The 14,125-nt window shown below is 46.7% G+C and overlaps 2 protein-coding genes across 2 annotated transcripts; both read left to right on the top strand.

Annotated features, from left to right (window-relative positions):
• Window positions 1-115: 115 nt before the first annotated feature.
• Window positions 116-6,458, top strand: C24H9orf78 (chromosome 24 C9orf78 homolog). The gene is made up of 9 exons (XM_030000801.1): window positions 116-298; window positions 1,531-1,590; window positions 2,253-2,304; window positions 2,510-2,580; window positions 2,825-2,902; window positions 3,343-3,540; window positions 4,021-4,157; window positions 4,912-5,010; window positions 5,459-6,458. The coding sequence occupies exons 1-9, from the start codon at window positions 216-218 to the stop codon at window positions 5,548-5,550; spliced, it is 870 nt and encodes a 289-aa protein (XP_029856661.1). The 5' UTR covers window positions 116-215; the 3' UTR covers window positions 5,551-6,458.
• Window positions 6,459-6,923: 465 nt separating this feature from the next.
• On the top strand, window positions 6,924-12,958 carry LOC115335002 (torsin-1A-like). Its single transcript, XM_030000045.2, has 5 exons — window positions 6,924-7,172; window positions 7,482-7,747; window positions 9,502-9,677; window positions 9,767-9,894; window positions 10,858-12,958. Exons 1-5 carry the CDS (start codon window positions 6,971-6,973, stop codon window positions 11,100-11,102), a joined length of 1,017 nt encoding a protein of 338 aa, XP_029855905.1. The 5' UTR covers window positions 6,924-6,970; the 3' UTR covers window positions 11,103-12,958.
• The last annotated feature ends 1,167 nt before the right edge of the window (window positions 12,959-14,125 follow it).

Genomic DNA, 14,125 nt, shown 5'->3' with positions numbered 1-14,125 from the left:
GACGGGGGGAGCGAAGGGCCGCGCTGCCGGAGCCAGGACGGGCGGGAGCGGAGCCCGCGGCTCCTGCCCGGCCGCGGTGCTGGCGGATGGGTGGTGCCGCCCGGCTTCGTCGCGGGGCTGTGGCGTCATCGGTGCGCGACGCGCTCGGCGCGGAGGTGGAGGCGGTGGGGGGGGTTGCCGTGTGGCGGCGGTGCCGGAGCGCTGCGGGTGACGCCATGCCGGCCAAGAAGTCCTTCCGCCGGCGGAGGGAGGACTCCGAGGAGGAGGAGGAGGACGAGCAGGTCGCCGAGGAGGTCAGGTGCGTCGGGAGCCGGCGGAGAGGCCGGCTGGGCGCGCCCGGCCCTGCGGCGGTCGGGGCCCGGGCCGGGACCCCCGGGTCTGCGTTAGTCCGGCAGTGCAGTGTCCGGTCGTGTCGTGGTACGGTCACGTAGCGTTGTCGAGTGACACAGCGTTGCGTCACATCGCATCGTCCCGTTGCACCGCTGTGTTTTGGCTTCGTGGCGTCACGCCGTCGGGTCACGGCATCGCATCCTCACGGTGCCGCGTCGCGTCGTCTCCCGCTGTCGTCCCTCTGCCGCGGCCATGGGGGGATCGCCGCCCGGGTACGGGGCCGGGGCCGGGCGGGGGGGACGTCGGCTCGTCCCCGCGGGACGGGGGGTGTCTGACCCCGCCGGCAGCTCCGGCCGGGCATTCGTCGCCGGCCGGGTGGGACGGGACAGCCCGAGGAGCCGTGCCCTCCCGGGCCGGGAGCCGCCAAGAGCAGCGCTCGGTGGCAGCGGAGCGACACGGACCCTCTCTTTCTGGCGGGCACCCCCCTCCTCTCGCTGGCGTTTCCTTCTCTCCCGCTTCTGCCTGTTGGAAATTGGCACCCGCAGGTGGTCCGGTTTGTGCTCGCATCCTTGCGTTGCCAGCAAGGCCTTTCTTGTCAGGGTTTTATCCCTGGGGGATATTTTGTGATGCATGTGTAGTTCACAGCAGATAGCGAAAGACACGCGTGAGTAGGGAAAGCCTAAATACCTGCAGAAACAAAGAACGCGTGTCAGTCAGTGTAGAGAGACTAGATATTTAAATTGACCCTAAACTTTCTTCGGAGTCACTCGTGCACCGATGTATCTTGGCAACCGTTCCGCTGCGTTATAGTCACTTGAGAGCTGCTGCTGATTTGGCTGTAAATTGAGTGCTTCGTTTGCTCCTCCTTCTCCTGAGAAGCAACTGTCATTTGATTAGCTTGTGTTAATTCTTGAAGGAGTAAAAGTGCCCCGCATTAGTTCCTGTTACTTTAGCGACCCTTTGTTTTGCTGTGAGGAGAATATTGTCTGGCGAACTTAACGGGCTAAAACTAGTGATCCTTGGAATTGCTTAAATAAAGTAAAGTAGAAAATATTTACCTAATTTGTAATCGGAAAAGCGGACACAAATATGCAGAAGTTTTTAGGGCAAAGTCTGTCTAGAAGGCCCCGTGTTAACTGCAGAAAATCAAATTAATTAAAACCAAAGCATCAAGTACTAAGTCAGATGTTTTTTCTTCAGGTTAAAAGTTGAGGAAGCCAAAGAAGTTCAGAGCCTCAGAAAGCGACCCAATGGGGTGAGGTAAGGGATGTGGCACCAAGGATGTGAAGTCATGTTTTGTCCAACAGTGTAACGTAACAGTAAATTTCTCTCGTCGTCTGTCTCCTTTCAGTAGAAACCGTTACGTGTTGGATAGTGCCAAAACCATGTTCTTGATAGAGGAGTTTCTGCATTAAAGCCTGAGGGTGGAGAAGAAGGGGAGTTTGGTCCAGGTGCGCAGTGTCAGTTTACAGCGAGCAAAGTCTGTTCTGTATCCCAGCTGTGGAGAAAGAGATTAAGATTGGGATTTACCATGAAATGTATTTTCAACACATTACTTTTGTACTGCATGTGTGGTTTAAATTGGACACTTTCACACCTCCTCCATCCTAATTTCCTTCTCCCCTCTCACCTAGTGTTGTTGATTAGCTGATAAGCTAGTTGAAATGTGCACCAGAAATGAACTTTGTTCCTTGTTTTGGTGACTCCCTGTAAGGTGCTAAAATCTGCCTTAACTTCTCATCTCCCCAAAACAGTAACAGTTTCTCTATCCCTGTGGAGGGATTAGGAAGATTGACAATTTAGTGTTAATACAGTGTGTGAGACCACCTGCTAGATTTAGAGAAGGATAAAGAAATGCAGTATTGTTGGTAATATGTTTCCTTCCACTGAAGGTTATTTACTTTCTTTATCTGCTTAACTAGCGCTGTAGCTCTGCTTGTGGGAGAGAAGTTGCAAGAAGAAGCAACACTTGTGGTAAGTGCTGGACACTTTCATCACCTCGGTGCCAAGATGTAATGATGTGAAAACATCTGTGTGGTCCAGCTGATTGCTGTGCCTGGGGTAGGACTGATGTCACAGCTCAATACTTAAATGTTTTCTGTGTTTTTATCCAGATTTCAAAGACTAGCATTAAACTGGAGGGAAGCTCCAGGGTTTCTCTTTATTTCTTCTTTTACAGGATGACCCATTTAAGATAAAATCTGGGGGAATGGTGGACATGAAGAAGCTGAAAGAAAGAGGCAAGGACAGGTGGGTGCATATGAGCTCTGAAGATCTCTACCCGGACTAGTATACTAGTATTAAATGACAGCTAGTAGTGAAGTAACCAGAAGTTGTGTTGCTTTGAAGAGTTTAACATAATGCAGTTTGGCCAGTTATTGTTACCCTAACTTGTCAAATTAGTTAAAAAAAAACAAACCAAAACCACACACAAAAAAAAAGAACCAACAAAAAAACCCCCCATAAAACTGTAAACATTGTGGTTTCCATTTAGGATTAATGAGGAGGAAGACCTAAACTTGGGAACTTCCTTCTCAGCTGAAACCAACAGGAGGGATGAAGATGCTGACATGTAAGTTGTGCTGCGTTGTGTCTGGGATGTTGAATTTGGGGTTGGGTGTCCCCTCATAATTTATTTTTTTCTGTCTTGGTTACTGAGTAGTCCCAGAACATCTTCCCAGTTCTCAGTGAAACTTTCACTTGCCCTTTCACCTCCTGGCTGCCAGACTTGAGAAGGCTTTTTCACGGACAAAGATGAGAGGTGCCAACCAGCTGGCTTGGCATTAAATACCAGTAGGAGCCTTCCCTGCTGGCTGTGAAAGAGCTTGGAGGATCTGACCATTTCTTGGACAATTGCTTCTTGCAATTGATGTTAGCTGAGTTGTTTTGGAGAGATTATTCATTCCTCTCTCCTAGCTATCGGGACAGTGATGCAGCTGTGCTCAGCAGTGCTGGGACAGAGTAGGGAAAACAGAATTATATGGTGTGTGTCCCTTGTGTGCTGCGGTTTAGGATGAAGTACATTGAGACTGAGCTGAAGAAGAGAAAGGGAATTGTGGAGAACGAGGAGCAGAAGGTGAAGCTTAAGAATGCCGAGGACTCTCTGTATGAGCTGCCAGAGAACATCCGTGTCTCCTCTGCCAAGAAGACTGAGGAGATGCTGTCCAACCAGATGCTGAGTGGCATTCCTGAAGTGGACCTGGGAATTGAGTATGTGATTCACAGATCTGTTGTTTATTGCCTGAATTGCCAGGATGAGCAACTGTTGATTGGCAGATCAGCGGTATGGCTGGATTATACAGCCCCAGTTTGGCTCTGTGATGGGACTGAGCCTTGTTCTGGATTAGCGTGGTATCCAGCACAGCATGTTCCACACAGCGATGGGGCACCAGTGCGGCTCCATCGTATGGCTTCTGGGAAGAGGCTCTTAATTTTTGTGACTTGAATCTAGCAGCTTTCTGGAGGATCGGTTTATGCCCTGCACTGAAAGAGGATGCACTAAAGATGCGAGCTTCCCTTTTGCCTTTGAAACAAAGCCTCTGTTTCTGTAGTACTCCCTCCTCTCTCAAAAAACACATAAAATACCATAGCAGTGCTAGTACTATCCCCCAAATCCATCCACTTAGCATTTCTATGCCTACTACACTTTCTAAATATGAATGAGTATTTTTTTCATTGTTTTTCTTCTAGTGCAAAAATAAAAAACATCATCTCAACTGAAGAGGCCAAGGCCAAGCTGCTGGCAGAGCAGCAGAACAAAAAGAAAGACAGTGAAACTTCCTTTGTTCCCACCAACATGGCTGTTAACTATGTCCAGCACAACAGATGTAAGTCTCGCGTAGCTCCCCTGACCCAGGTGTGACCCTCTCCTCTGCTGAAGAAAAGCAGTCAGTTGGGACAGAGTCTGATGCAGGAGAAATTAGTTCATGTATTGGCACAAGCAGCTGTCCAATTCCTTTTTCTGGGATGCTCCTATAGACCCCATTGGGCTTTCTTCCATTCGTCAGCAAGGAGAGGGACATATTACTCATGGCTTGACTTTCTGCTTTTGAACTCCCAGCTGACACTGCCTCATAAATTTCAAGCCTTTTTCTGTAAGTGGTGTCTTGAGGATGTGCTGGAAATGCATATCTCATCTGCAGTTCTAAATGATGGTTTATAATTGAGCGAATCCATTTTGTAGGCTGCCGAAGCAGACAGGTGGTCAAGCAAACACAGACCTTACTAGACAGGAGATGGGAATTAATTTCCGGGAGGGCCTCTCATACTGCAGCCATCTGGAGGAAAGGCAGCCTTCTGCTGTGTCTGACCATTCTTACAGGGGTGATTTGGAGTCAGATTTGTGTGTTCTGAAGGAAATGAAGAGTCTTTGGGCCACCTCTGATGAAATAGTGCTGCTGAAATTTGCTGTCTCCCATCTTGCATGTATTGATTATCCGCAGAAACTAATTACAAGAATGCTTGTTCTGAGGTTCTGTTGTTTCTGCTAAAGATCAGTTGGAACAAATGCCATAGAAAGATGTCCATCTGAATAACACTGCTCCCGATAATATTCCTTACCTGATGTTTTCCTTCTTTCAGTTTATCATGAGGAGCTAAATGCACCAGTGCGAAGGAACAAAGAAGAGCCAAAGCCTCGTCCACTGAGAGTGGGGGATACAGAGAGGCCAGAACCTGAGCGTAAGTTCCTAATCTGAAATGTCATAAGGAGAGACACTGAAACTCTTCAGGGGTCTTGCACAGAGAAATGATCTAGCTCTTCTTACCTCCTCTTCTCTGGGAGCCCTGAGACAGTGGGGAAACGGAGCAACCTAAGTCCATGAGAGGCTATTGCACTTGAGGTACCCCTACTAGGTCACAAACGAAGCCCTCTGGATAGAGGATGTCTTGAGAGATGTCCAAGGGTCGAGTAGCAAAGGTCACACCCAAAACGTGTTGCCAAAGCTGGCTGACAGGAGTTTGATGAAAGCTGGAATAGCAAGGTGTGCAAGGTTGGGGAGCAGTGACAGCTAAAGCACTAACCTTTCACATAGCAGGGGGCTTCCCCCATATAAGGGAAGTGGTGGCATTAAGGAAATGTCTCCTGTAAAAGTCAGGGAAATAATATTTCCTTCTCTTTCTTTTGAAGGGTCTCCTCCAAATCGCAAACGTCCACTCAATGAAAAAGCAACAGATGATTATCACTATGAGAAATTCAAGAAGATGAATAGGCGATACTGATGAACGTGGACTGAAGTCTTTGCAGTGGTTCTTACTTTCCACTAATAAAGGATTTTATGTCAATGACCTGAAATGGAGTTGGGGAGAGTCACTGCCTTCACATACCAGTGTTACCTACCAAGCTTTTCTTGTGATCTTGTAGTGAATCAGTTTGCAGGTGATTGTGAACTGTTTGGCTGGTAAAATCTTGTATATAAGTTATTTTCAGTTATAAAACTTCTTTTATAAGAACATGAGCTTTCATGGTTGGCATTTTTTAGTGAGAAAACAAACTTGCTTTTACAGATTCTTTCACCCTCCTAAAAAAGTCGGGGAAAAAAGAGATCCTTTAAGAGCAGCAGTGCTGTTTGCCTTGGAAATATAAAGGGAAGGGGTAAAGCTGGTTTGCTTCAACGCCGCTTTGTAAGAGACTTCTTGTTTGTTCCCAAGGGCCTTTGCTGTGCAGAGCGTGTAAGGCTGAGATGCTGCAGCAGCGTGTTCCGTGCCGCTGCTCCTCAGCCTGGCTTTCAAGTACTCCAGGAGAAATCACAGTGTTGGCTGTGCCTGGCGCTGCCTCGCTGGGTCTGTCATCAGCGCAAGAAATGACAGCAGATAGCCAGCGCCAGGGATTTTATGTCATATGCTGTGTTGGTTTGTGTCTTTTTCCCCCCTGTAAACTTACTTCTGTAGCAGTTCACTGCATTTTATTTTAGCCGCGAAGAAGAAAAGCGGCTCAAGTTGTAACTGTTGAATTGGAGGAAAATCTCATTTTCAGCTCTTGGGACAGGGTCAGTGTGGCAGCTGGTGACGAGGGCAGAGGCCCTGCAGCCTGTGTCAGCCACGTCTTCCCAGGAGGTGTGATGTGTGGGAACTTGAAGGCAAGATTTGGAACTTTTAAAATAATAAAAGTGTTTTTAAGTGATCGTAAATGGCATTTTTCTTTCTGGGATACACGCTGATGGTTTCTGGGTGCTGGTGATGGCCAGGGTGTCCCGTGGCTGTGCAGGTGTCTGTGTCCCATCACTCAGGAGTGGAAACTCCAGGGAGGGGTGGGATAGCCCCAGTTTGACTTTTTTTTCAGAAGAGTGGAAAAGTCTCTGGGCCGGGTAAACGCGCGAGTTTGTCTCTGAGCCCGTGCCCCCCAGCAGGTCTGGGGTGGCATCCGCTCCGAATACCTGCGAACACGGCACTGCGAATCGCAACGTTGGAGCGGGAGAGCGGTATTTCCTCCGGTGTACCACGCGAGGCCGCCATTTAGCTAATTACAGCCGCGGGCGGCGGCCCCCTCCCCGGGCGCCCGTCCAACATGGCGGCCGCCCTCACCGCCTGCCCCGCCTCTGCCCGTACCCAAGATGGCGGCGGCGGCGGAAGCGGCGTTGCGGGGCGGAAGCGGCGGCGGAGCGGCGGGGCCGGCGGCGCCGGCGGCGGGGCCGGGCGGGCCATGAAGCTGCTGCGGGCGGCCCTGGGTCTGGTGCTGCTGCTGCCGCTCCTCAGGCCAGCGAACGCCGTGGAGCCCATCAGCCTGGGGCTAGCGATCGCCGGCGCCGCCGCCTCGGCCCTTACCGGCTTCATCTCCTACCCGCGGCTCTACTGCTACTTCAGGGAGTGCTGCCTCCAGCGGCAGGACCAGCGCGCCGCCGCCGGTGCGGGGCCGGGGCGGGCTGAGGGGACGTGGCGGGAGGTGGCTGGAGGGCGTCGGGGGGGTGCAGAGGCCCCGGGAGCCGGGCAGGGCCCGTGGGGTGGTCTCCCCGTGGGGCGGTCTCCCCGTGGGGCCTGCGTGGGCCGCAGGGCGCTGCTCCAGCTCGGCCGGCCCTTTGCCCGCCCTGGCGTTGGGCTGGCAGCCTTCACGGCGGGGTGGGTGCTGCTGGACCCTCCTCGGAGGAGGCAGAAGCCGGCGGGACCCCGTGCCCGTCCCCTCTCCTCGCTGTTGACGGTGTGGTCTCTCCGTCCAGCTCTGCAGGAGAATTTGGACAAGAAGCTGTTCGGGCAGCACCTGGTGAACAAGGTGGTGGTAAAGGCCGTGAAGGGCTTCTTGAACAACACCAACGCCAAAAAGCCTCTTGCCCTCTCCTTGCACGGGTGGACTGGAACAGGCAAAAACTTTGTCGGTAGGATAGTCGCCGAAAGCATTTATAAAAGAGGTCTGCGGAGTAAATATGTCCATCAGTTTGTGGCAACTTTACACTTTCCTCACGCTCACAGCATCAATATCTACAAGGTGAGAGTGTGCTGTGGAACCCGTGGCGGTGGGGCACGGCTCTGCTGCGGTGACTGCTGTATCGAATTATAAATGTTACGGCACAATCAGTACTATTAACCTAGTTGTTATTCTATGCAGTTAAATGTCTTCTGTGCCAGTTTTGGAATCTTCTGTACAGAGCTGTGTAAATCCTGACATCCATCAGGACTAGTTTTCCCGTGAATGTAAAGTTTTTTGCATGTGTTTTGAGCCTCTCTTTAGGGAAGAATGATAAGGTTAATTTTCGTTCTATACTTTGCTGAGAGAAGTGACTGACTTAAGGTTAAGTGTGATTCAGCAGGTTTCCATGATTAGGCGATATGCTGGTGGGCACTGCAAAAAACTAATAGTTCATGATTCTGGGAAACCACCTGGTGACCTCCAAGTGTGTCAGGTAGCATGGCAAGCTGAAGCTTTCTCTCTGAGGCATAGATGTACTTTTCAGTTTTACTGTACGCTGAGCAGGCTATTTAGTTTTTCTGTGCATCCATTTCCCAGCTGTAAAACAAAATCACACAATATTCTGTTGTCAGAAAGGTGCAGATAAATGTATTTGGAATTGTTCTGTCCGTTTGCTAAGTGTCAGCGCAGTTCTGTAGGCAGGTGGATATCATGTGGAGCAGTAGCTCAAATGCATGTTTTCTGGGTTTTTCTGTTCTAACTAACTTTATTAACAGCAGAGTTTGAATGAGTACTGCTGTCTTTTGTAGGACTGAATGTTTATATTCAGTTTGTGTATATTAAAAATGGGAACAGGATGGTCTACAAACCTGACTTCTAAATGGAGTAAATACTGGTTTCCTCTTTTACAGCTTACTTTCCCCCTTCTTGCAGCTGAGCTGTTTTAAAATAAAATGAATCCTTTTCTACTTTTGTTTCAAGGTGAATACACTTGGGAAACTTGCTGCCCAAGGCAGTAGGAGGAACTATCACTTCTTACCCACAATACACCCAATGCCACCTTCCTGTGCTGCCTCTGCAGTTCAGGGACTGAATAAACAGTGAATATAAAAAAAAAAAAAAAAAAAAGATGAATCATTGAAAATGGTCAGAACAGTTACTTCACATTATCTGCCAGCAGATCAACCCTTTTTTTTTTCCAATTCATTATTGATCTCAAATGTAACACTTAAGTGAGAGAATCTTTAAATACAACAAAGCGTTAGCCCTTCTGAACAATATTGTGTTTTAAGAAGGGCTTGTAATTGTCTTCATTTAATTTCTGAATTATTAAAAAGCAGGGCTGAGAACTGAATTCTGTTTCTACTTCTGCCAATGACTGCAGCTGCAATTTTTCACTGGTGCTGTTCAGGTAGCAAATTTAATATTGTTTGTAGCTTTGACACCTAAGGATGTTTAGACAAAAGCGCTGCGAAAAGTAATCATCTTACTTGTCAGGGCTTTGCTTTGTGTTGCTGTTCTTTGGTGGTACCCATCCTTTGTCCTACTGTGCACTTTCATTTTTGCTATGTTTACAGGAATATCTTTCTCATGAGGAGATTTCCTGCTTGTCCCATCCTGTCTCTGGGTGTCTTAAAATTTTTCAGAACCAGCATGAGATTTTGTTAAAGTTTTATTTACAGCTTTTAACCATGTTTTCGTCAAGAAGTCAGAGCTATTAAAATGACACAATTGAAATGACTCTTTCAGGATAAAGGTCAATAAGCAGAAGTGTTATTTTCTGTGTTTTCAACACAAACTCATTTAGCATCTTTTATTTTCATGCCACCCAGGACCAGTTGCAGTCGTGGATTCGGGGAAATGTGAGCATCTGTCCCAGATCACTCTTCATATTTGATGAAATGGATAAAATGCATGCAGGACTCATTGATTCCATCAAGCCATTCCTGGACTACTATGAGCTTCTGGATGGGGTGTCTTACCGCCAAGCCATCTTCATATTCCTCAGGTAAGAAGTGGTTTCTCAGGCTTGCTTCTGTACACTTGACACCTTTTAAAACTACCTCCAGCTACAATCTTTGTTTTCTCTTTACTTAGCAATGCAGGAGCTGAAAAGATAACAGAGGTGGCCCTGGATTTCTGGAGAAACGGGAGGACAAGGGAAGATATACAGCTCACAGATATCCAAAATGCACTGTCTGTGTCTGTCTTCAATAACAAAAATAGTGAGTAGAACTGTGATTGCTTTTGAGGTGGTAAAAGTTCCACAAAAGGGGTGGGCTGCATTTAGCTGCATTTTTACAGCTATGATTTCTGCTTGATGTGCCCTCCAGTTTTCAGCTAGCAAGGAGGCACTATGCAGTTTTGGGGCCTACAGTCAGCTCTTGAGATGAAGGTTAAGGAGCTCTGTGTTCACCTTGGCTACCAGTGTGTTTGCTGTCCATTGGATTGCATACGTTGGGGGAGGTGTACACTGTGCATTCATTGACATACTAATGGGCTAAAGGGAAAGCAAACAGAAATCCTGACAGTAAGGCTAGATATTACAGTAGCTGAAAAATCTTTAACCAATAAAATGTTTTATTATGGGGAAGCCACTTCTTGGCCCCCAACCCATTTAGCCTGTCTTGCTCAGTCTGTTAAAAGCCTTCAGGCAGCTCTTTAGGAGCAACAAGCTGACATGCCAGCCCTGCTGTGGGCAGTCCAGTGCTTCCTAGGTTTCCTTGCACAGGACTTCTGGTGAAAAGGGGTTTTAGCATAGTTATGCTCTAAAATTAGCATGGGAAGCAAACACTGTGCTTTTTGAAAGGTTAGATGGAAGCTCCAAAAAAAGGAGCAAGAAAGCTGGTCTGGGAGAGCTGATGAGAAAGAGCAAATCTGTTCTTCTCTAGGTGAGAGAGGGGAAGGTATGAGACTAGACCTGGGGAGCAAGGCTTAAATGCATTCACTCAGAATTCATTCATTCAGCTCCAATGGACCACATTTATGTGTCTGCCCAAAACTTTATGTACAAAGTACCATGAAAAGGGGCTTGTATTTGGATTTGTGCATTATACGGCCCTAAAAAATACAGGTGAATTCTTGCTGGTATGTAGCAGAGGGCTATGATACACCTTTTGTTCCCATTCAACCCATGGTAGTGTTTAACTAGAGGAGTAGTAACAAACCCCTTCTCTTTCCCTTTGTAGGTGGATTTTGGCACAGCACCTTGATTGACAGAAATCTCATTGACTACTTTGTTCCCTTCCTGCCTCTGGAATACAAACATGTGAAAATGTGTGTCAGGGTTGAGATTGAATCACGTGGCTATGCTGTGGATGAAGACATTTTAACCAGAATAGCCAATGAGATGACCTACTTCCCCAGAGAGGAGAGAATTTACTCAGATAAAGGATGTAAAACTGTGGATGCAAAGCTGGATTATTACTTCTAACACTTTATTGCTACATCCTGCAAAGAAGCAAATTTAACTTAATCACAAAGCAGAGAACCTGTGACATTTCATTTTTACGCACTTCTTGAAGAAGGGAACATTATTTTTTAACTGGTGTGTAAATAAGCCGCAGTGCCTCTGCATTTTTATTCTGTCACTAGTCATGGCTCCCAAGTACTTCAGCCTTGTGTTGTCAAGGTAAGAACAAACTGCGTTGTGAATACAGGGGTCTGTGTCTGACAGTGCCAAAGACTCCTCTCAGATCGTGTGTTGATTGTCAGAACTATTTGGCAGACTGTTGGCACATATAGAAGGACTGAGACTATGACCTAATTTTAATTGGATTTTGGTTTGATGTGGATGATCTCTAGACAATATTGAGAATTTTAATCAAAGTTCCTATGTCTGTGAAAGCCTTCATTGGGCTTGTGTGGGAATATTCCTATAACTGCATTAGAAGTAGGATATGTGTCTTTTCTCCTTGAACAGCTTGGCTCCAGTAAAGATAAGGGGGGATTCTGTAATTTAAAAAAATCCAGAGTCTTCTGTCTAACATCATGCAGTACCATTGTCTTTGTCAAAACAGTGGTATTAGTTTGGTCTCCTGCATGTCAAACCAAGAATATGAAACTTTGGTGTGAATAGTGTTCAGAGGGCAGACTTAATATTACAAGGAAGTGAGTTAAAATCCTTGACTGCCAGATCATTGTAGTTGGTTTCTATTTTTGGTGGGTTTTTTAAGTATAAAGTTGGCCACAGCATGCTGTCCCAGGAGTGACCTCAAGAGGAAGAAAAGTGTGCTTTCTGACTGGTGAGTCAGCTTCATGGAAAGGGTGTAACTTAATGGGAAACGTACAGGTTAGATTTTATACCAAGGACATGGAAAAGAGGTTTTTCCTCTTCACCTGCATGTAGAATTCAGGGGCCAGCGTGCAGGGGTTTCCCTTTTTCATCTTCTCGCAATACTGTATGCCTTTGAGGCAGGGATGAAGACAGATCCAAAGGCATTTTAAGAAAAAAAAAAAGTGAAATGTGTCAACTGAAGTTACTGCGAAGTGTCAGAATTGTTTCTGAATGTGAGCACTGCAGAGGCTTTTTTTTCACTCCAGTTTCTATTCAAAATAAACTTTTCTTATTGGAAATGTATTTCTTAGCTACCTTCTGGTGTACTTTGCATTGAGTGATGTTAATTTTGCACAAACTTACTATTCATACTGCGTTTCTGGCTGAAGTGTTAAGCTGTGCTTGACTACAGGTATCTCCCTTCTCGAGTTCAAAGGCAATAGGAGGACATGTGACTCTGCTACCTCGTGAAAGGGAAACAAATGAAGTTTGGAGTGGAAACTGCACTTCTAGACCTTCGGTACTAATTACACTTGCACCATTTTTGTAGAGGCAGACTTTCTAGATGTATGTGTGCTCAACAGTATCATAAGGATGAACTTGTCTGCTAGAGACTAGTTAAAACCCTGCTTCTTGTCTCCTCCTCCCACTGTGGTACTACTGACTGAACACCCTGCAGGCTCTGATTGAAGCCACTCACATTTTCAGTGGCATCTTGGATGTTTTCTCTGCAAGAGGAAAAAAGGGGCCAGTAAGACTCCAGCTGTCCAGTTCTACTCTGAAGTTGTGTAATATGCAAATTATTAGTTCTAGTATTTGTCAGCAAATGAGTGCTTTGAACTTGGGTATTTATCTGTTTCTTTGACCTCCTGATTATAGCAAATGACTAGCTAATGGAAAAAAGCAGACGTGAAAACGATAAACTTTTACTGCCATCTGGTACCTTCTCATCAAAAGAAACAGTTCAGTCAAGCAGTATTGTGGCTCTTCCAGCATTAAATACTTTTAGTTCTGCTTTGTGTGTCATTGCAGCATCGATACTAGCATTTGACATATATTGGTAGCAAGTATTTCATTGTATCATAGCCCTAGATGGCTTAGGGTAGATGGAAGCTTCCTCTAGAGTGTGTAGAAATAATAGTGAAAGGGTGGAGACTGCCTCCATTTAATCTCTCCTCTGTTCTTGAATACAGCAGACCTGGCTAGGAGCATTTCCATCTGGGTAAAAGAAATATGTGTGCCTGAAATCACTCCCAGATTTGATCCTTCCAATCATGTCGTTATTCCTCCCCTTTAGACTGTATGGTTTCAAAGCTGAGGTCCTTGCTCTGTCTTTCTTGCTGTGACTGGGTAACTTTGGCCATTATTCTTTTTAATAGGCCACTTGAGACTGGATCAGACAACTTAAAAGAAAAATGTCAAGCAGGGGGGAAAGGTCTGATCCCTAGAGAAACAGTCCATTGGCCAGGTGAGAGTAGCTGAGCAGTCGCTGAAACTGAATTTTGTTCTTACCAAAGTCCAGTATGAGCAACTGCTGCTTTAATTCAGCTGCCTTCTGCAGGGAATGTTACAAGATCTCATGCTGTGCTCATAAAATGAGAGGCTATGGTTAAAATACAGCTATGTAGTTAGCGCTGCTCTCTTGACAGAAAGAGGCAGCCTGGCCCTAGAGATTCATCTGCCTGACGCCCTGGGCCAAACAGCCAAGCTGTCATGTGTGCGGAGCGGTGCAGGCATAGTACAAAGTCCTGATGAACAAGACAGCTTACACTTCCCATATATGCTTTGTAATGAGTTTCGTTGTGCATCATTACAGGACAACACATGGTTCACAACAGTGTGAATAACTGACTGTTCAGTGAGGTGTGAGTTGTTGCCAACAGCTGTACCTCACTTGAATTAGGCTGTTGTTTACACACTGGCTTTTTTTCAGTGCTAGAGAGGCTGCAGATGCTCTGGCCCACGGAGATATGATGAAAGCCTGTAGTCCTATCACACCTTTGCTAGCTAGAGGAGAGGTGAAGAGCCACCTTGAATGACAGCTTTCCAAACGCAGTGCAGAGAGGAGGAATGGCTAAACAAGCTACCTGAGGCATATTTGTCCTGCAGTGCCTGGCAGTATGGTGGGAGATACCTGTTAATAACTATGAAGCAGAGCAAGCAGAGACTTTAAGGCTTTT

Source organism: Aquila chrysaetos, chromosome 24 (assembly GCF_900496995.4).
Source record: "Aquila chrysaetos chrysaetos chromosome 24, bAquChr1.4, whole genome shotgun sequence".
Classification (NCBI taxonomy): Eukaryota; Metazoa; Chordata; class Aves; order Accipitriformes; family Accipitridae; genus Aquila; species Aquila chrysaetos.
The sequence above is the reverse complement of the archived record's forward strand: the minus strand, read 5'-3'. Positions and strand labels throughout refer to the sequence as shown.